Here is a 21,274-nt window from a genome sequence, read left to right as displayed (position 1 = left end):
AGCCACGTCTGCAGCCTACACAACAGCTCACGGCAACGCCGGATCCTTAACCCACTGAGCAAGGCCAGGGATCGAACCCGCAACCTCATGGTTCCTAGTCGGATTCGTTAACCACTGGGCCACGACGGGAACTCCTAAAACAATATATTCTAAACAACATTTTGTGAATAAAGGAAAGGACACCCAAGAAAGAAGCCACACACATCACGTCACACACATCACGTACAAGATTCACTTATGGTATGCTTTTTTTTTTAAGGTTCACTTTTAATGGATTTAATAGCTGTGTGCAAATTTGAGCATTATATGCAAGAGCTGATGTTTCTATAGTTATGTCTGATCAAGAACAGACTCTCAAAATACAGCACAAACCCGAACTAGATTTTTGGGGGCTTTTTTCTATAAGTTGTAATATTCTGATCAAATACAATTCTTGCTTCCCCATAGATGCACTGTTTCCTTATATGTTCAAGGGGTGGTACCTCAGATGCCTGGTCATAGTTCTACTCATTTCTGGAGAGCTGGATTCAATGGATTCAGACATCACAGTACATAATCAGTTGGATCCACAAAGGAAAAACTTGTCCTCATTCTGGCATCTCTTTACAACAGAGAGGCAACATTAAGTTAGGATTTTTACCAAGAACTGGGTGTTGGCGCTTTTTCCCCTTGTAATGAAATCTGTGCTGCCTTGAAGGCTCCAAGCGCCATGATTACTAGACGCAGGAGGACAAACACCTGCTTGCTGTGCATCTACTGACATGACGCTGCTCCAGGGAGCTAGGGATTCACCCAGATGTGGATTTCACAGGTTTGAAAAAAGGTAGAAAGCACACCATTGGAGAGCTTATTGATTGAAAAGCATAGTTCAAGATTAGATGTGCGACATCATTGGGAAACATTGCACTTTCGTAAGAAAGTTTAAAAGGTATTTATATGTCCCCTGCAGCTCCATATACACAAACGTGTATGTCTTTGTAGTAATATGGAGAGTTGGACTGGCTTTTCCAATCTGATTTATTCCCTGAGCAGCTGTGCTAAAAGTCAACATTTTAAAAAGCCCAATATAAACTACGGTAAAAACTCTACCAGAATGCTGCAGTGATAAACATTGTTCTGTACAGAAACGTAGAAGCTCAGAAGCTCATAGGAATTTACTCCTGCTCAAATAAAAAAATACATATATACACATACACATTTCCAGAAACAGTTCAGGTACTTAAGCTGGACATAAATTATTTTGAGCTAAGTTTTACTTGCCCCAGAGAACACCTCTACATAGTTTGCTGAGGAACATAATAAATCCCTCCACCTCCAATATTTTTTATCAGCATGATGAATGTTTTATCAAAAATATAATATTTTCTTTTACCAAGTCAGGCTAAACATCCTAGGCCTCTATGAAATAAATGAGAAAAATACACTTGAAAATTTTCTAAAGAACTTTTCAGAAAGTCAGCAATAGTAACTACAAGAGAATTCTAAGAATTCAATAAGACAGGGTATGTAGGGTCTATCAAATCCTATTTGGCTTCATGCAGCTACTATTTTTAACAGAAAGAAGTCACGTGCCCAGACATGGCTGGTGCTGAGGCAGACTCACACAATAGCACCAGCACGGGAAGATCAGACCCAGAAAGGGGTGCTTCTGCCCACCGTGGTCTCACTGGACCAGCATGAAGACACCATCCACTGTCTCTGAAGGGTCTCTCAGGCCGCTTGGGCCCTGGCTCGGAAGCTGCATGATTCCCTTTGTAATGACCAAAATACTGCGCATGTGCGTTTAGACCAACTCAGTGCAATAAAAGGGCTCAATCTTGCCATCTTCTAAGGCAAAGCATTCTCTGCTAAAAGGTTATTTGCTTTTGATAATTAAATAGCTAAGAAGGACTTCTAATGTCTTTTCCCTTTTCAGAATATGGAGGCCCAATAATCCCCTTACAAATGTGGAAACAGGACTAGGGACGAGCGAGCAGCAAAGCCAGGCTGTCCTCAAAGGAACAAAGAGCCGAGGAAATAAATAAAAGAACATAAACACCAGCTGGTGATGGGATGAGCTAAGGCTGCCCTTCTGCCTCCGCCCCGACCCCAGGGGCTGGGCCTGAGGACAAGAGCCTTATGCTCAGCTCAGAGTCACTCCTTAGACGTGGGTGTTTACACACCCTGTAAGAGAGATGGCTGTGCTGGAGGCCATCAGGCTACAAGCCACACTTGACATGATTCAGAAGCTACAAATCAACCTTCACCCCACAACCTCCAGGTCTCCTGAAAGCACAGGTGGGGATATGCGCCTTTACAGTGTAAGGATGGCACTGTGGGGAGTGAGGTCGGGTGTGGGGCTCAACAGCACCTCCCTCTGGAAGGTCTACAGAAGCCAATTTCTCGAGTTTTCATGCAAATAGACACTGAAATAGACCCGAGGTCAGCAGCTCTTGCAGTCCCCCTTCCAGACAGTTCCCTCAGTCCCAGGAACTCAGGGGGTCATGTTGTACCCGACTGACTGTGCACAGAACAGCAGTAACACCAGCCAAGCACCAGGGCTCTGGACCTGCCGCGTGTTCATCATGGGCAGACACAACTCTGGGTACCTTCCTCTCATTTGCTCTAAGCCTCCGGACCCCAACCCCCTAAGTATTATTATCACCCTCATCTGGCAGGTGGGGTCACTGATGCTCGGAAATTGACAAAGTCACCCAAAGTTGCCCAGCAAGAACCCAAAGCATCACTGTGAAGTTTCCAAGGTATGGACAGGTCTGGGTGGTTCAGCCTGAGGGGTTTAAACCAAAAGGCTTTCAAGCTCCTAGAAGGCAGCAGGATCCGCTCTGGGCCACCTGCGGCCTCTGGCGGCGCGGGTGTGGGCGGCTCAGTTCCTGGCGGCCTTCATTTTCCTTCTGAAGAAGTCGGGGGCAGCCTCGTACAGCCACTCGGCGTCCACGACACACAGGTCGCGCATGTAGCACTTGTTGGTGAAGAGCAGCTCCGTGTACACGACGCAGGCCGGCTTGCAGTGGAAGAGGGCTGACGACGGGTGGATGGCCACCGGCTGGTGGGTGTCCGTGGTGGCGTAGGACCCGTCGGGCTGCAGCTCGGCGCTGTTCATGAAGAGGCTGTGTGCCAGGCAGCGGCGGATGCGCTCCGTGTCCCCTCGCGACGACAGGATCGGCATGGACATCTGCCTCGGCAGGAAGCGAGACAGAAAAGAACCGGCCGTGAGGACCGCGCCGCGTCCACAGCGTAGGGAGCCTGGGCGCTCACAGCGCAGCTCGGGTGAGGCTGAGCCCACACCCGGGGGCTGCCTCGGAGGCCTGGGATCAGCAAGAAACCAGCGGGAAGACACAGAAGGACGACAGGGAAACCGCAGTCCGGAAAGAGAGGCCCCGAGTAGACCGTAGTACAAGCCGCCAAACCGCAGACAGGCTGGGGACCCCACCTCCCGACCCCTTGCGGAAATGTCCCCCGACGTCCGGGAAGGGTGGACACCCCCCCACACTCCCCTCCCCGCGCCCAGCCTCCGATCCCCTCCACCCCCTTGACGCCCTCCCGTGGGTGCTCGGAGGAGACGCAGCCTCAGCTCCACAGGGAAGGGTCACTCCTCCATCCCCTCGCAGGTCCCCTGGCTGAGAAGTCGCGTCCCCTGACCCCAGGCCACAGCCGAGCAGCCCCGAGGACACTTGGCTGACCTCTGCTGGGCCAGCTTCTCCCTTCTCAGCGTGTGGAGTCTGAAGGGAAAGCTGAGCATCCCCTGTGAGCTGAGTGGAGCTGGGGCAGCTCCTTAGGCAGACTGTGGTCCTGGCTCCCAACCTGCTTCTGTCCCTTATTCCTGCCCTGTGGGCTTCCCTATTTCCTGCCCAGAGAAGACACAGCTCTTTTCCCCCTTTGCCCTTCAGGACAGCTCAATAGGTTTTGTTTTTTGCAATGAGCTGGACCTGACCTGATGAAGACCTTCTTAATCTCATCTGTCACGAAGGAGCTCAGCTGTCACCACCTCCAGGAAGCCCCAGGGCCCCACGGCTAACGTTCAGGCTGCCCGCTCTGCCACTCACTGATTTGGGGCAAAGGACTGAACTTCCTTAGGCTCTTCATCATTTGTAAAATGGAAACAGTAACAGAATCGACCTCATAGGAGTGAGACGAGGTTTTCAAACGAGGCAACCACACAAAGAGTGAAGACGGTGCCTGAGTAACTGCTTTACACGTGACCGTGATTATGAAAATTACTGACTCCACACATGAGTTTTTTTTTTTTTTCTTTTTCTTCTCTTTTCACACACATGAGTTTTTCATGTGAAGATATGGCAGATCTCCCCTCTAGATTGTTCCTGAAGATAGGAATCATAGGGCCTGGCAAATAAAGAGAAGCCATCACCAGTTCCTAAATTCAGAACTAGCAAGGGACACTGTATCTGTCAATCAAAAAACGAGAAAACTGGAGGTCCCACTGTGGCACAGTAAGTTAGGAATCTGACTGCAGTGTCTCAAGTCACCGGGAAGACACAGGTGTGATGCCCAGCCTGGCGCAGTGGGTTGAAGGGATCTGGCATTACTGCAGTTTTGGCTCACATTCAGTTCCTGGTCTGGCAACTTCCATGTGCCACGGATACGGCCATTAAATAAAAGAGAGAGAGAGAAAGAGCACTCATGGAGCCAAGGGATGGCCTGGCAGGAAAGCTGTTCTAGGATAAGAAGGGTCGGAACACCATGTATAATGCAGAACACAACAGGCTACTGTGAAGAGGAAGCCCTTTAGTGCTAACAATAGGGCCGCTGGCATCAGACACAGGCCCGGGTACAGGTGACAACTGTCTCCCGGGGACATGTGGATGGCCCATGCTGGGGGCCATCTCAGAAGAGCCTTTACACACACCATCACCACAGAGTTGTTCACGACAACAAAAAGTGACACTCAGAATGCTCAACAGAGCAGACTGCTTCCAGAAACACCCCGCCTCCGAGGGAAAACGTGGAGCATCCCACAGCCACTGAAAAGACACAACAGAACCTTAAACAGCATGTCCTCTAAGAGCGAACATAACCTGATAGAAAACTTGTTGGTTGGTGATTTGGCAAGGTCTGTCAAAATCTAAATTCCCCATCCAGGAATCCTCCTTGTGGCTCAGCTGGTTAGGAACCCGACTAGTATCCATGAAGATGCAGGTTTGATCTCTGGCTTCGCTCAGTGGGTTAAAGATCTGGTGTTGCTGTGAGTGTGGTGTAGGTCGCAGACATGGCTCGGATCCAGCATTGCTGTGGCTGTGCTGCAGGCCAGCAGCTGCAGCTCCAATTTGACCCCTGGCCTGGGAACCTCCATATGCCTCGGGGGTGGCCCTGAAAAGCAAAAAAAAAAAAAACAAAAAAACAGACACAAAAACACCCAAACAAAAAACTCCCCCATCTCCCCATCTAGAAGATCATGCTATGTGCACCAGAACACACACACACACACACACACATATATGTATATATATATATATATATATATATGGATGGTTACTGAGCCCAAGCTAAATGACCACAATTAGGGGCTTAGTTAAATAAAATGTAGTGAATACAGTGAAATACTATGAAGTCACTAAAAAAGAGCGAGGGAGACACAGGCACTGAGAGCCCAGACACAAGGTATTCAAGAAATACGCCACATGGAAAAAAGCAAGTTGCAAAACAAAATGTATATATTTGCTTTTAAAATAAAATTTTATATATGTAACCATGTTGGTTTGTGTACACACACACATACACACAAAAACATATATACACACGATAAAAATTCCAGAAGGATCTACACTAGGCTATTGTTTATCTTTGGAGGGCAGGAGTATGGATGGGTCTTTTATATTTTCTGTATTATTTATCACGATGTTTTTTGTCATTGTATCAATGTGTAGCAGTTATGCACTGTTTTCATAATCTGAAAAAAGTCAGATATTTCCCCTAAAAAAAAACTTAGGGATAATTCTAATAACATTAGAAAATGCTTCTAAAGTTTATAATGTATACATGCAATGTCACTATGTAAAAATGCGTTATATCTTGGAGTTCCCATCGTGGCTCAGTGATTAACGAATCCAACTAGGAACCATGAGGTTGGGGGTTCTGGCCTCACTCAGTGGGTTAAGGTTCCAGCATTGCCGTGAGCTGTGGTGTAGGCCGGCAGCTACAGCTCTGATTAGACCCCTAGCCTGGGAACTTCCATATGCCATGAGTGCGGCCCTGGAAAAGACATTAAAAAAAGAAAAAAAAAAAAAAAAAAAGCATTATTTCCAAATTTCCCTACAATAAGAGGTTTTTTTGGTAATCATGAGCAAAAAGCAATTTGAAAATTTTCACCTAGAAAGAGTGACAGCCTAGAACCCAAAGCGACCCCAAGAACACCAGGAAGAAAAATACCTTTAAGCAGATATCCCTCAGCTGTGCTCTGACTTCAGCTACTAGCATCATGTTCTTACTGTTGACAAAATTCTCTTTGCACCAATCCTGAATAGGAGAAAAAAAAGACACAACACAGTCCTCTCATTTCCACAGAAAACACGCACAGCACACATACTTTTTAGAACATGGTTGAATTCAGAGGGAAAACTTCAGGTGCCAAAAATAAATACAGGGAAATATCTTTACATCAAAAAGCGTGAACTATAAGGGAAAACACTAAAACTCTAGAGTAAACTAAAAAAAAAGTTCCTTTGTTAAGTTGCCATGAAAAAAGCTACTGCAGCCTGGGCTATGTGCATCACTAGACCCATTCAAGGTTAATCACCAACCAAACAAACAAACCCCAAAAAACCCTCCCATAAATCAGTAAGAAAATGCCCCATAATCCAGTAGGAAAATGGACAAAGGAAATGGACAGACAACTCACAGACAATGAACTACACAAGGACAATAAACTTAAGCACAGGTTCTTGGCCCCTTGAGGACTCAGGGCAGTGCAGTTCCAAATAACTGAGTTCTCGCTCACATCCAGCAACGTGGCAAAAGTGAAAGTCACGTCAATGAAGAGATGGAGAGGCCAGTACACTGCACTGGGGAGGAGAAGGAGGTGTTGATAGCGTGGGGAGCCACCCAGCAGGGGAAGCTGGCTGCAGCTGCGCCAAGACCAGCAGGTCCCCTCCTGGGTGTCGCCCCCTCGTGCAGAGGAGACCTGGGGGGGCCAGAGCAGAAACAGGCTGCGAAAGGGCAGGAAACATTTACAGCCCACGATGACCGAGCACTTCATGAAGTCAAAACATACTGCCACCAGCGGGGACACCGACCCACTTGAGGGTCGTGGTTACAGGAGGAAGGACTACAAGAGCAGCAGCTCAGGGCTCTTGCTGGGTCTGCAGCATTTCATTTCCTTAAAAATAAGTTGTGGCAAATAGAGCAAAGTCTTTACAACAACTACAACTGACTGGGAGTTCCCGTCATGGCTCAGTGGTTAACGAATCCAACTAGGAACCATGAGGTTGCGGGTTCGATCCCTGGCCTCGCTCAGTGGGTTAAGGATCCGGCGTTGCTGTGGCTGTGGCATAGGCGAGCAGCTACAGCTCTAATTGGACCCCTAGCCTGGGAACCTCCATATGCTGTGGGAGTGGCCCTAGAAAAGGCAGAAAGACAAAAAATAAATAAATTAATTAATTAAATAAAGAACTGACTGCAGGACTTCTCTTGTGGCACAGAGGGCTAAGGATCGGCGTTGCTACTCAGGGCCTTGCTGTGAGGTAGGTTAGACTCCTGGCCTGAGAACGCCCACATTTCAGGTGTGGCCAAAATAATAAATAAATAAAGCATGTGTGCTCTGGCACAATTACTGATCTTACTGACACAGGAAAGAAGATACGGCCATTTTCCATCTTGGTCCAGGGAACTGAAATATCGCACAAGCAAAATTGCTGTGAAGAGAGCTCAGGGTGGGTGGGGGAACCAATCACTGGGTGCCTAGGAAACTGGGTCCCTGAGTACTTACAGAATTTGCACACGTTAAATATGAGTTGAACAGGAGCACAGCCAAAGGCCGGCATCACATCCTCCTCCCAGCATTGTGGACATTTCCGAAATGACAGCTGGCACTCTTTCTGTGGCTCTTTAGAAGGTGCAGCCGGAAAGGGAAAGTTCACTTAAATCACGGGCCCAAAGGGATACACCGCTTGAGAGGAGGAACAAGACAAGGCCTGCCTTGGAGTTAAGGGTCTGGCATTGTCACTGCTGTGGCTCTGGTTATAGCCATGGCTCACAATCCCTAGCCAGGGAACTTCTGCATGCCTCAGGGGTGGCCAAAAAAAAAAGTCAAGGGAGTTCCCATGGTGGCTCAGATGGTTAGGAACCCAACTAGTACCCATGAGAATGTGGGTTCGATCCCTGGCCTTGCTCAGGAGGTTAAGGATCCAGTGTTGCCGCGAGCTGTGGTGTAGGTTGCAGATGTGGCTCAGATCCCACATGAGGCCGGCAGCTGCAGCTCTGATTCGACCCCAAGCCTGGGAACCTCCATGTGTGAGCTGCATATGTGGCCCTAAAAGTCAAACACACAAACAAAAAACGAAAGACAAGACCTGCCTTGTTCCCGCCTGTGTTCCTGAAGGCCCGGTAGATGTTGAGCAGGGTGACGTGGTCACCCTCACTGGCCATGAACTTCTTCCGCGCGCTCTGCACCTCGTCCCGCCGGGAGGGAGGGCTGTAGAGGACACTGTCCACGGACAGCAGGGAGACGATGGTCAGCATCTCCTCCGTGCAGTGGAATGTGGGGGACAGGAGGATGGCCTGCAAGTCCACATTAAAAACCGCGTCAGGAGTTCCCGTCGTGGCGCAGCGGGAACGAATCCAACTACGAACCATGAGGTTGCGGGTTGGATCCCTGGCCTCGCTCAGCCGGTTAAGGATCCGGCGTTGCCGTGGCTGTGGTGTGGGTTGCAGACATGGCTTGGATCCTGTGTAGCTGTGGCTGTGGCGGAGGCTGGCAGGTGTATCTCAGATTGGACCCTTGGCCTGGGAACCTCCATATGCCAAGGGTGCGGCCCCTAAAAAAGCAAAAAAAGGAAAACGAAGACTGTGTCATTGCAGTTTTTTCCTGGCTTCTGGATGTAACATTTCCATTCATGGCTTTCGCAGCTTCCCTTCTAAGGCGTTTAGGAGCAGGTGTTTCTAGATCCACGGCTAGGTATGTTATGCTCTTTTACTTTTTGTAAAACAGACGGCTGCTCCCCCCTGCAGGACCCCATACACGTGGGACTCGTGACTTCCCCACACAGAGGGTCAGGCAGTGTCAGACACGTCAGGGCTGATTATTTAAGAGAAGACGTGCAGATTAATCTAGAAGCACAGTTGGGGCCACTCCTCTGGGATGGCTGACCTGTAACGGACAGGAAAGGGGGACGGAGGAGAGGGAATCATTTACTTTTGCAAATCTGGGTTCTAACGGAAACGCTGCCATCTTTCTTCCCATCGGAGTCAGGGTGAGCTGGTCATCCTTGCGATCAAGAGCGCCCAGGAGCTCCAGCTGGGCGATGGCTGCCTGGATGTGCTCTAGAGAGAGGGGCACAAAAGGGGGCAAGTGTTCAAAAGAGGACCAAGCCACAGCTCGTTCAGTACTTCGGGGAGCTTCTGATTAGCCTACGTCAAGCCATAGCAAGGATACAACCTCGCTGCCCCCAGCAGGTGCTTTTTACCGTCTTCAGTTCACTTCTCTTTTGAAACAATGGCCTGCAATCCAGCAGGTAAATCTGCGATGCTGCCAAGCTACATGGATGAACCTCACCCCCAGAGAGCCTCAAACACTGTGCAGTGCCTCACAGGCCCCTGGTGAGAAGGACAGTATTAACTAGATACTCTTGTTCTTTTTGCATGTGAATCATGTAGATACATTACCTATTAAAAAATAAAAATGCATTTCTTTCTTTCTTTTTTTTTTTTTTGCCTTTTCTTGAGCTGTTCCCGCGGCATATGGAGGTTCCCAGGCTAGGGGTCGAATTGGAGCTGTAGCCACCGGCTTATGCCACAGCCACAGCAACGCCAGATCCTTAACCCACTGAGTAAGGCCAGGGATCGAACCCACAACCTCATGGTTCCTAGTCGGATTCGTTAACCACTGAGCCACGATGGGAAGTCCTAAAAGTACATTTCTAAGGATGTAATACATACATACATACGGGAAAGTGATCTGTAAAATATATTAAGTGCAAAAAGCAGAGTGGCACTATCTATCAGTAGGAGAAATACATGTTTGTTTATTCATAGAATGGAATGATATTTACTACCTAGAATGCATCAAACATAAACCTTACAAAACATGAATCAGGAGTTCCCATCGTGGCGCAGTGGTTAACGAATCCGACTAGGAACCATGAGGTTGCGGGTTCGGTCCCTGCCCTTGCTCAGTGGGTTAACGATCCGGCGTTGCCGTGAGCTGTGGTGTAGGTTGCAGACGCAGCTCGGATCCCGCGTTGCTGTGGCTCTGGCGTGGGCCGGTGGCTACAGCTCCGATTGGACCCCTAGCCTGGGAAACTCCATATGCCACGGGAGCGGCCCAAGAAATAGCAACAACAACAACAACAAAAGACAAAAACAAACAAACAAACAAAAAAAAAAAAACATGAATCAATGAAAAGGGAAGGTTACTGGGAAATGGATATGTAAACACAACTGAAACAGCACAGTGCTTAGGGATATAATGTGTGTGCATGGAATAAAACTGTCAGGAAAAGGAGGGAGGAGTTCCCATTGTGACTCAGAGGGTTAAGAACCCAACACAGCCTCTCTGAGGATGTGGGTTCGATCCCTGGCCTTGCTCAGTGGGTTAAGGATCTGCCATTGTCAGAAGCTATGGTGTAGGTCGCAGACTTGGCTCGGATCTGGCGTTGCTGTGGCTGTGGTGTAGGCCAGCAGCTGCAGCTCTGATTCAACCCCCAGCCTGGGGAACTCCATATGCCTCGGGTGTGCCCCTAAAAAAAACAGGAAGGAAAATAGTGTACTGAAGAGATGCCAAGTGCTAAAGCTACCATTATTAAGAAGCCTATTTATTTATTTATTTTTCTTCCCCCAAGAGAGAGATTATCAGTGGAGGGCAGTGCTGATCAACTTCCAGTCAACAGCAAGGAAACCTAAGGCTCTTGCTGATAATGGTGCAATTCCCAGAGCTCCTGCTGTGGCACAAAGGGATTGGCAGCATCTTGGGAGTGCTGGGACATGGGTTCGATTCCCGGCCCAAGAGGTTGAAGATCTGGTGCTGCCACAGCTTCCACTTAGCTCTTGGCTGCAGCTCGGATCTGATCCCTGGCTGGGGAGCTCGATGTACCATGCGGCGATCCCCCGGCAAAAAAAAAGACTGCAATTCCCTTAGGTCTGCAGTATCCCATGGACTCCTAGAGCAACTTCCCTGGTTCCTGTGGACACAGAACCTGCCCGTGGTGCCTGCGTGAAGCCACTGCTTCTGCACCAGCATCTCTCCTTTCATAATTGGGAGATTCTTCTCCAAGAGTTAAGGTTGTGATCCACCAAATTAAACAAAGGAGGCCGCCAGAAGAGTCCCCTGGTTGCTCTCGCTGCCTCGTGTGCCATCCGCCTCCTTGAAGCCTCCACTTACCTGGAGACGGTTTGGACATGAAGTCAAAGGTCAGCACGTCCGGGACCCTCATCGCGAGGAGCTGCAGCATCACGCTCGCCAGGTTACACCTGCCAGAGACATGCAGGTGCTTCACACAGGTGTCCCTTCGGCCAGCGGGCCAGAACCACCCCCCGAGGAGCGTCGGTGAAGACAGCAGCTCCGGGAAGCCACTGCTGGAGCCGAGGGACAGATGGGGACAGCGGGTGGGGGCCCCTCGGGCCTACCTTTGGATCTCTGGCACAGTCATCTTGTCAAACTTCTCAAACTCATCCTCCGTGTAGAGTCGGTAGCAGACACCACTGTCCTCTCTGCCAGCCCGTCCTGTGCGTTGCCAGGCCTGAGTCTTTGACACCCGCTGCACCGCTAACACCTCCAGGCCACTGTCTGGTTGGAGAGGGGCCCACGTTAGTGCTGTGCTCCTCACAGGAACCGCTGCTACATGAGGACAAAGAGCGGCCTTCCTCAGAGCCCCAGGGGTGCCTCCTGTGACACCAGAGTCCAAGCACAAAACCACACTGGTCTGTGGTGCAACGAGACCTTGCTGTGAAATCTGAGACCAAAGCCTCAGAAGACCTCGTGCTAGCAGCTGGGGGCAGAGCGGGGGGTGGGGGGAGGAGGCAGGAGAGCAGAGTTCAGAGGCCTTGGCTTAGATCACAGGTGACAACAACCTGGTCTGCCCAGGACAGAGGGGTCTCCCAGGACTTGGGACTTTCAGTGCTAAAACCGAGGCAGTTTCTAGAAACCCAGGATGGCCGGTCCCCCATCAATCAATGGCTTGGACATGAAACGCCTCCAGCGCCCTGTACGCTGCCTTCCCCCTCCCTCCCCCTATGAGGGACCACAGGGTACTGATGTGCCCGGGAGTGACGAGACTAGCTTTCTCCATAAAGGTGTGTTCTGTGCCAGGCGGTGGAGAACCAAGCCCTTTCACACACGTGGTCCCTGAGACACACGCCTGAAAGTCAGCACCTTGAATGCTCAGCAGCGCAGCACTTCAGCTGCCTCAAAACCTCTGGAATAAAGCGAGGAACACAGACCCAAATAAAAATGACTTCGAACAAGCTGCCCACGGCACACACTCAGGAAACAGCCCATGCCCTGCCCCAGCCTGGGGGCTCCGCTTCCTTCCTGGAGGACTGGAGCTCGAACCGGCCACGCTGGGATGTCATCTCCCAGGAAGCCTCCTATGTCAGGCTGTCCCTGGCCTGAGAGCCACTGTTCTCGCCCACCTTCTGACGGGGTTGCAGCCCTTCTGCCCAGGTCCCTGACTCCTGTCCCCAGGTCTGCCACCCGGGGCTCCTCTTTCCTGCGCAGGCGCCTTTGTGGGCCTGACTCAGGCGTGGGGCCTGCCCCTCAGCTCTCAGGTGCTCACAGACATGAATCGCTCCTTTGGGGGGAACTGTGGGACCGCAGGGGGCTCACTATACAGAGCAGAGGCGTTCAGGAGCTACAGATTCTCACCAGGGTTATACTTCTTTGCTTTAACCATGCCCGTGTCAACTACATATTTTATTCCTGTAATGGTTATGGAGGTTTCAGCGATGTTGGTTGCAATGATCACTTTGCGGCAGCCCTGAGAGGAGGAAGAAAACCAAAAAGCCGCATGACACACACAGGATTCACAAGTTTCAAAACATATTCCTCACCGTTCATTTTCACAGTTCACTTGCGATCAGTGAAAGGTGACTTTGTTCTTTCTTCTTTTTTTTTTTTTGTCTTTTTGCCATTTCTCGGGCATATGGAGGTTCCCAGGCTAGGGGTCAAATCAGAGCTGTAGTCACCAGCCTACGCCGGAGCCACAGCAACGTGGGATCTGAGCCGCGTCTTCGACCTACACCACAGCTCAAGGCAACGCCAGATCCTTAACCCACTGAGCAAGGCCAGGGATCGAACCTACAACCTCATGGTTCCTAGTCGGATTCGTTAACCACTGCGCCATGACGGGAACTCCAAGATGACTTCGTTCTTAATGACAGTTACTAATATTGACTAATATTGACGGCCAGTCACTGAATTGGGCTGGCGAGGCGGGCAGGCGTGGGGGGAGTGTTCCAGTCTCCAAAGCTTCTTCTGAGGCACTGAGATGTGGTGGAACCAGTACAAGATTGAGAGGCAGGTAAACGTGGGCTGGAATCCTGGCCTTGCCAGTTAACGGTCACTTCAGCCCTCAGGGCCCCTGGGTTGGAAGAGACCTACCTTGCAGTTCTCAAGAGGCTGAGAAACAGCGTGTGGCAGAGCAGGCAGAGTGCCTGGCACAGCATGGGTGCCCAAGAAATGCATCCTGGACAACAGGCTTGTTTTCTGGTCGACCTCGGAGGAGTCACTCACCCATCTTCTGGCTGCTACATTTGCCCCCTGCCCCTCATGCCCTGACAACCATCCTCCTGTCCCCTCATCCCCCCCTCATCCCCTGTCCTCCTGTCCCCTAGTCCCCAGTCCCACCACAGCTCTGCCTACCACGCCTGCGCCTTTCCAGCCCTGTAAATTGTCCCCAGGCCTCCTGTCCCACACGCCTTGTCTGGAGCCTGACGACGGGAGCAGGGGCCCCTAGGGTGGTGCCTGGGAGGGGCCGGGCAGAAGTGGGGTGACTCACCTTCGGAGCCCCCTGGAAGACGCGCAGCTGCTGGGCATAGGGCAGGGAGGCGTAGAGGGGAAGGACCAGCATGGAGGGGCAGCCGTCAGGGAGGTGCTTGGCGATGTCCCGGCAGGTCCTGCTCATGGCTTCGATCTCCTCCTGCCCGGTGAGGAACACCAGGATGTCCTGGGAGCACGGGGCCTCCTACCGAAAAGGCGGAGAGGGGTCATGAGGTGCAGGGTGCACCCAGCAGGGCAGTGGGCACTGGTGAACTTTCCTAGTTATTGTTCTTAGCTTGGGAGACCTAAACGAGCCTAAACATGTCTCCCCTGGGGGAGCTCCCCTGGGAGCGCAAGCTGCAGCTTACAACGGACAGCCGGCTATGTTGAAAGACTAATTAAGGGAGTTCCTGTTGTGACGCATGGGTTAAACACCTGACGTTGTTTCTGTGAGGATACAGGTTTGATCCTTGGTCTCGCTCAGTGGGTTAAGGATCTGGTGTCACCATGGCTGTGGCATAGACCCCAGCTGCAGATATGATTCGACCCCTAGCCAGGGAACTTCCATATGCAGGTGCAGCCCTAAAAAGAGGAAAAAAACAAAAAAACAAACCAAAAAAAAACTCAGGAGATTTTGAAGGAAAACCTCCAGACTGCTTGTGCAACAAGAACAATGCCTATAACTGCACAATCAGGAGAGCAAATAAAATCTGCATGAAGCTTCCTTCCTTTCAAAATCATCTGACAATAGAGATGCAATTTGGGGAAATCCTGATCCATGGAAACGGCCAGAAGGAGTCATGCCATCAAATACACTCTCCTCTTTATTTCTGGCCTCACCCATGGCATGTCGAAGTTCCCAGGCCAGGGATCAAACCCAAGCCACAGCAGTGACAAAGCCAAATCCTTAACTGCTAGGCCAACAGGGGACTACTAATACAGGTTTGTTTGTTTGTTTTTTAAAAAAAAGAAAACTCTAGGAGTTCCCATCGTGGCTCAGCGGTAATGAACCCAACTAGTTTCCATGCAGATGCAGGATAGATCCCCGGCCTTGCTCGGTGGGTTAAGGATCCAGCCTGGCCGTGAGTTGTGGTGTAGGTCACAGACGAGGCTTGGATTTGACCCCTAGCCTGGGAACTTCCATATACCACAGGTTCAGCTCTAAAAAATCAAAAAAAAAAAAGGAAAGAAAAAGACAAACTCTAAATTGCAGTTCATTACTGGTTAATACACCTTTTTTCTTTTTTTTAAATGACAGAAAATACCAGAGGACATCACACATAGTAAAAGGAAGCAGTGTTTCCTAAGATTTACTTCAGTTCTACATATCGTGTCCTGAGTTGCAACATAAAATGTGCTTCTTACTGGGGGTTCTGATCAAAATATGCTCACAAGCCACAGCTCTAATGTATGGATGCTTTCTGGTGCAGATGAGGAAAGATGCTGGTCACAGTTAAATTCTTGTCTTTTCTCTTTTTTTTAGGGCTGCCCCTGCAGCATATGGAAATTCCTGGTCTAGGGGTCAAATGAGAGCTGCAGCTGAGGGCTACGCCATAGCCACAGCAATGCCGGATCCAAGCCACCATCTGTGATGGGGCAATGGCAGATCCTTAACCCACTGAGTAAGGCCAGGGATTGAACCCAGATCCTCACAGAGACTATTTTGGGTTCTTAACCTGAGCCACAATGGGAACTCCTGAGGTTTTTTTTTTTTTTTTTTTTTTTTAGGAAAAAAAGAGCATAGTAAAGATTACAAATGTGGAGATGGTGAGCAAACTCCTTATTCAACTTAAGGACACAGCTCACAGCGTGGTTTCGTTTGGCAGTTTTTCTTTCCAAGGCTGAATGCTCAAGATCAAACAGACCTTTCCAGGAATCTGCACTCGCAGCCTACCTGGTGGATCTGGAAGACCGAGACCAGGGCGGCGTGCAGGTAATCCTGCTGAGGCTGCTTGGTGTAGAAAATCTGGATCGGGTGCTGCCGGCCCTCCAGGTAGAGGACGGGGGCTCCATTGAAATACTGAGAGAACAGGTCCACGTCCATGGTGGCCGACATCACAATCACCTGCATGCGGGACGGAGCAGGGGCGGGGGTAGCGGGATGGGAGACGAGCCCTGCCTCCCCGAGCCCCCAGCCCTGCGTCGCGCCCCCCACGCGGCTTCCCGGCCTCCGCAGCACAACCGGCTGCACCTACTTTGAGGGGCAGCTTCCCCAGCTCCTTCCGCCGCCGCTGCGCGGCTTTCACCACCCCGAAGAGCACATCCGTGTGGATAGTCCGTTCGTGGGCTTCGTCCAAGATGACGCAGCTGTACTTCCGAAGCAGGGAGTCGGAGATGGCCTCGCGCAGAAGCATGCCGTCCGTCAGGAACTTGATCTTGGTGTTGTCCGAGGTGACGTCATCGAAGCGCACCGTATAGCCAACCTGCGCGGAGACAGCGCTCATGCACTCAGCAGACGCAGGCTGAGCACCAACGTGTCCCGCGGTGCACAGGTCCCACCCGGCCCCACTCTCTGGGGCGATGGACACGCGCCCTCAGCTGCAATGATGCAAACATTAGGCAGAATTGAGAACTGGCCTCGGTCCCTCCAGCTACTTCATAGTTGCAAGTAAGCTACATACATATGAAGAGATGTCCAAGATGTTTTTAAGTCAAATGCATAAACACAAACACAAATGAATCTGATGTAGATGCAGTTCTGGGACTTAGTCCCAACACCCGCCTATATGTTAGCAAAACGCTTACAAGTTTATAGAAAGATACATAGAAATGAGACTTAGCAGACTTTACCAAAGCCTTAAAAGTGCTCTAGGAAAACAACTAATTTATCAATCTTGCTAACAGAGTTTGAAAACAAAGCAAATTGGACTGTCAGACCCTCTGAACTCGTAGGACCTAGCAAAGAACTGAGAGGTTGAAACAATCATGGCAAGAAAGAAGCCTGAGATATATAAGTGACCTTGCTCAGAAAAACAAAAGTCATGGGACAGGGGCTGGAGGGTAGGGGACCGAGAACTGTCAGTAAAGAAGGAAGTGAGGTACCAGCTTCCCGAGTTCAGTTCTCTTCTCGTCTGAGACTCTGGTAGCCAGAGAGATGGCAGCCACTCGCCGAGGCTGGGTCACAGCAATGACAGCCTGGCGCCCGATCCCCCCTTCATACAGGTACTGGGGGATCTGTGTCGTCTTCCCAGAGCCGGTCTCCCCTAGGAAAGAAAAAAAGTCTCACTGAAATGCAAACTGAAACAGGGAGTTCCTGTTGTGGGGCAGTGGTTAATGAACCTGAATAGGAACCATGAAGTGGCGGTTTGATCCCTGGCCTTTCTCAGTGGGTTAAGGATCCAGTATTGCCATGAGCTGTGGCGTAGGTTGCAGATGCAGCTTGGATCCCGAGTTGCTGTGGCGTGGCGCAGGCCGGTAGCCACAGCTCCGATTGGACCCCTAGTCTGGGAACCTCCAGATGCCAGAGGTGCGGCCCTAGAAAAGACAAAACAACAACAACAACAACAAAAAACGAATGCAAACTGAAACATATTTCAGGCAACAAACAGATCAAAGTCAGAAGGAAAAGATAAAATACTCTGAAATGATAAAACCACAGGAAAATGGATACCCATGCATGCTGCTAGCAGAGTGTGAACTGGAGTTGTTTCTTGAAAGGCCAAATTATATTAGGAACATCTTTAAAATGTTTCTACCCTTTGACCCACGATTCTACTTGTAGGAATTGATTCTAAGGAAATAAAGATACAGCTTCAATGATGTTTTTGTCACCTTTGCTCCTGACAGCCAAAAGCTGAAAACAATGTACAAGGTCAGCGATAAGCCGGAACCGTAAAATCATACGATGAAACATAACTGTTATACAGAGATGTCCTACTTTTTAAAAGGATAAGTGAGATGTCCGTGTACTGATGTCAAGAGACTCCAGCTCCCTCGCTGCAGCCACAGCTAACTCCTCACCACCCCCAGCCTGCCTTCAGACCCTCAGCCTTTGTCCACACTGTGATGAGACACCTGCTCCCACACTCCTGCCTGACAAGCTCTACAAGATGAATTAGACCTCAAACTCTCTCCCCAGGGGCTGCACCTGCCTCCTCTGTATTTGTAGTGTCTCATTCACCTCTCTCCCGTCACTGATCCCCCTGCAGTCTATGAAACTTTTCTGCCCCTTAACAATATCAGAAGCCCCTGGAGGAGTTCCCGTTGTGGCTCAGCGGTAATGAACCTGACTGGTATCCATGAGGATGTGGGTTCGATCCTGGCCTCGCTCAGTGGGTTAAGGATCTAGCGTTGCTGTGGCTGTGGTGTAGGCCGGCAGCTGCAGCTCCAGCTTGACCCCTAGCCTGGGAACTTCCATATGCCACAGGTGCAGCCCTAAAAAGAAAATAAAAGCCCCTGGAGGGCAAAGAAGGCCCTTAAGGGCAGCTTTATTTCCTACCCTCCCAGCGCCCATTCAGGGTGAAGAACTTGGTGAACCTGTGTTCCTTGCCAACAGCTCCCACTGCCCTGTCTCTGCCCTGAGAGCCCTACGGGCCCATCTTTCTTCCCCTCTGATTGCTCAAGCTTCCTGACCAGAACAAGAATCTTTGGACCAACAGATTTTTATGCACTCCTCCTCCTGAGTCCACCAGGAAAAACCCAAACTTGGATCAACGTCTCCTTGCCCATCTTTTCTCTTCCTACCGCAAGAAACCGAGCATGGCTACAGTAAAATAACCCAACACTGCCGACAACGACCCGAGTTTGCAGGGACCCAAAGGCACCTGGGCACCAGCACTGCTGTCAATCTTTTTGCTTGTTTTTGCAGCCCTTTTTCTGTCCCCATCCTCCCCAAGGCCCCTATGACTCCCATTCTCAACACATCCCCCTCGCCTATTTCACAGAAAAAGTTAAGCCCTCAAATGCGATCTCCTTCCACCTCCCCCAAGCCTTTCTGCAGCCACCCCCATTCTGACCTCCCTTCTTCAGCTCCCTCATCCTCTTGGGCATCCCTCCTCCTAGTCCAGGCCAGCTCTGCACCCGGCCTTGTGGCCAAGTGCTCCTCTTCCTGCCCCCACCCCCTGCTCTAATAGTGCCCACCTTCCATCCTTGGCCTCCGTCTCTACTGAGTTCTTCCCCTCAACCTGTGAATACTTGCAAGCTCCTCTAGGTCCCCCTCTTTTTTCTCCAAACAGATGTCGGCTCCCACTATCTTCAGATCCTCACCCCTTACTTACTCCTCAGCCCAGTAAGAAATCAGCTCCCACCCTGACAGCTCTGCTGAAATAGAGCTCAAATGGACCCCTGAACCATACGTTGCATCCAATCCAGCAGGCATCTTTCTGGTTCCGTATTTACTGGACCTCATTGGTGCGTCTGTTTCCTCCCTTCTTACAACTCCATCCTTAGACTATCATCTCTCCTGGGTCTCCTTCCCCTCTTCGAAAACTCATCCTCTCGGTCTTTCAGGAGCTCCTCTTACTTAAATGTTGGGATCGAAGCTCCTTACGAAGTCCCCTGCCCTCAACTCTGCCTCTTACTTTGTGCACCAGAAACAACTGCTTGCGTTAGATAGGGCCCTTTCTCACCTCCACTTAAGTCTCTCATGCTGCAGGCCCTCTCCCCTGTGTCCATCGCCTTCTGGGGACCACCTCCCCAGCCATCCCTCCCTGAGTAATCCACTCCTCTCAGCTCTCGAAGTGTCCGCTGCGCCCCTGTACCCTTTCACAGGGAAGGTGAGTCTTTGCCTAACGGGTGGGTCACTTGCCCTGGCTGTGAGAGCCTCCAGAGAGGGGCTGTCCGACTCTCCTCCGAGGCCCTCGCCTGGCCCCCGCACAGAAAAGGCCGTCAAGTTTGTTGTAGAAACTAATGAAAGACGGCGATAGGCATCTAAGAAAAGCTGTTTTCGAGAAGCCGGAACAGGTAACGAGGAAGGACCCGCCGGCGCGGTCACTCACCGATGAGGATAGCGCTGTCCAGGTTTCGGAGCTGGGCCAACAGCTGCCCCCGCGCCTGGAAGATGGGCAGACTCCGGCGCTGCTGCTCCACGGCCTCAGGGTAGGGGCTGGTCGAGGGGTGGGCCAGGGCCGGCTGCTGCCTCCTGCCTCCTCCGCTGCCGCCCGCATTCAGCAGCATCACTACTCGCCGCCCGGGAGGGCAGGGCCGGGCGCGGCTCGGAGGCCCAGCGCCCGGCCGGAATCTCTTGGCCGGGGGGCAATCCGCCTCCTCGGGCATGTCGGGAGGGCACCCGGACGGGAGAGGCGAGGGCGGGCAGCCCCTGCCGCTCCCGGGAGCAGACAGCTAGCGCGCGCCGCCCCTTCCCGCCACGTGCTGGCGGTTCCAGCCACCCAGCTGATCTCAGCGCCGCCACCCGGAGTCTTTAGTAAGGAGACTCCAAGTCCCAGCATGCACTGGCAGGGGAGCCAGGCTTTCACTTCCTGAGAGAGGGCAGAGCAGGCCCGGGGTACGACCGGGGAAAAAGGCCCGGAGCGACAACAAAGATAAGATATGTGGTTCCGAGAGACCTTAACTTTGGATAGCCACCACGGTTTTCTTCACTGTTTTAGTGTCCTGCTAACACTATTTTTCCCCCCAGTAAATGCACGTTTCCCTCTCTCTGCCACGATAGTACTGGCTCTTCAAGGAACATATTTAATTTGGTAAAATTAGTGAGGAACACACAAACATTTGCATTAATCTTCCCAACAGTTGCTCTCCCCAGTTTACAGATGAAGAAACTGAGTCTCCAAGATCAGTCATTCAGGTGTCACAAAATCTGAATTTTGAAAGAGACATTGGTGGTCATCTCGTGTTACAGAAGAAAAAAAGAAATATGACATATTCTATGACAATCATACATTCTCCTTAGAAAGTGACTATTCCAATGGAAGTGGTCTGTTCCTGTAATACAAGCAGGGAAAAGGGGAGTCTGACGAAACTAAACATTTTCCTTTACTCTTTCTTTCCCCAACTATTGCTGCCAGACTCTCAAGTCCTTTACAGGGCTCCCAGTCCCATCATAGACACAGAAATCAATGAAAAGATTCAGAACCCCAGTTGGGAAAACAGGATATAATTAGTTCCTCTTTCAAATTTCTTAGAGGATTTGATGATTTGCCAGTGGAAAGACTGGCAAGCAGCTGTTTGCTCTAC

The 21,274-nt window shown here is 50.7% G+C and overlaps 1 protein-coding gene across 8 annotated transcripts; it reads right to left on the bottom strand.

The window, feature by feature from the left end:
- Positions 1 to 246: 246 nt before the first annotated feature.
- Positions 247 to 20,427, bottom strand: DHX33 (DEAH-box helicase 33). Of its 8 annotated transcripts, none has more exons than XR_014821754.1 (12): positions 20,080 to 20,427; positions 17,186 to 17,346; positions 16,339 to 16,566; positions 16,038 to 16,208; positions 14,163 to 14,348; positions 13,031 to 13,142; positions 11,794 to 11,953; positions 11,549 to 11,637; positions 9,365 to 9,492; positions 7,721 to 8,730; positions 6,385 to 7,547; positions 247 to 3,172 (listed from the first exon to the last, which is right to left on the bottom strand). XR_014821754.1 is itself a non-coding variant. In XM_084985894.1 (12 exons), the coding sequence occupies exons 1-12, from the start codon at positions 20,354 to 20,356 to the stop codon at positions 4,674 to 4,676; spliced, it is 2,160 nt and encodes a 719-aa protein (XP_084842020.1). In that variant the 5' UTR covers positions 20,357 to 20,427; the 3' UTR covers positions 247 to 4,673. The 8 variants fall into 8 exon arrangements, 4 of the variants coding, with proteins under 4 accessions (XP_084842020.1, XP_084842019.1, XP_084842022.1 ...); XR_014821756.1 differs by having other exon boundaries at positions 6,385 to 7,539; positions 8,448 to 8,730; XM_084985894.1 differs by having other exon boundaries at positions 247 to 4,979; positions 6,385 to 6,471; positions 8,527 to 8,730; positions 11,794 to 12,004.
- Positions 20,428 to 21,274: the final 847 nt, after the last annotated feature.

This window comes from Sus scrofa, chromosome 12, assembly GCF_054392235.1.
Source record: "Sus scrofa isolate SSC_HxYL_T2T_F1_AM1 chromosome 12, Sscrofa_HxYL_maternal_Yorkshire_Landrace_v2.0, whole genome shotgun sequence".
NCBI classification, from domain to species: domain Eukaryota; kingdom Metazoa; phylum Chordata; class Mammalia; order Artiodactyla; family Suidae; genus Sus; species Sus scrofa.
This window is presented reverse-complemented; position numbering and strand designations above follow the sequence as displayed.

Coding starts and splice junctions, on each gene's coding strand:
- DHX33 (XM_084985893.1), bottom strand. CDS start 20,356: ATGCCCGAGGAGGCGGATTGCCCCCCGGCCAAGAGATTCCGGCCGGGC. Junction 13,143..14,162: donor TCTTCCAGGGGGCTCCGAAG/GTGAGTCACCCC, acceptor TCCTCCTCTCAG/GGCTGCCGCAAAGTGATCAT. Junction 6,472..8,526: donor GGAACACAGGCGGGAACAAG/GCAGGTCTTGTC, acceptor TCTCCTATTCAG/GATTGGTGCAAAGAGAATTT.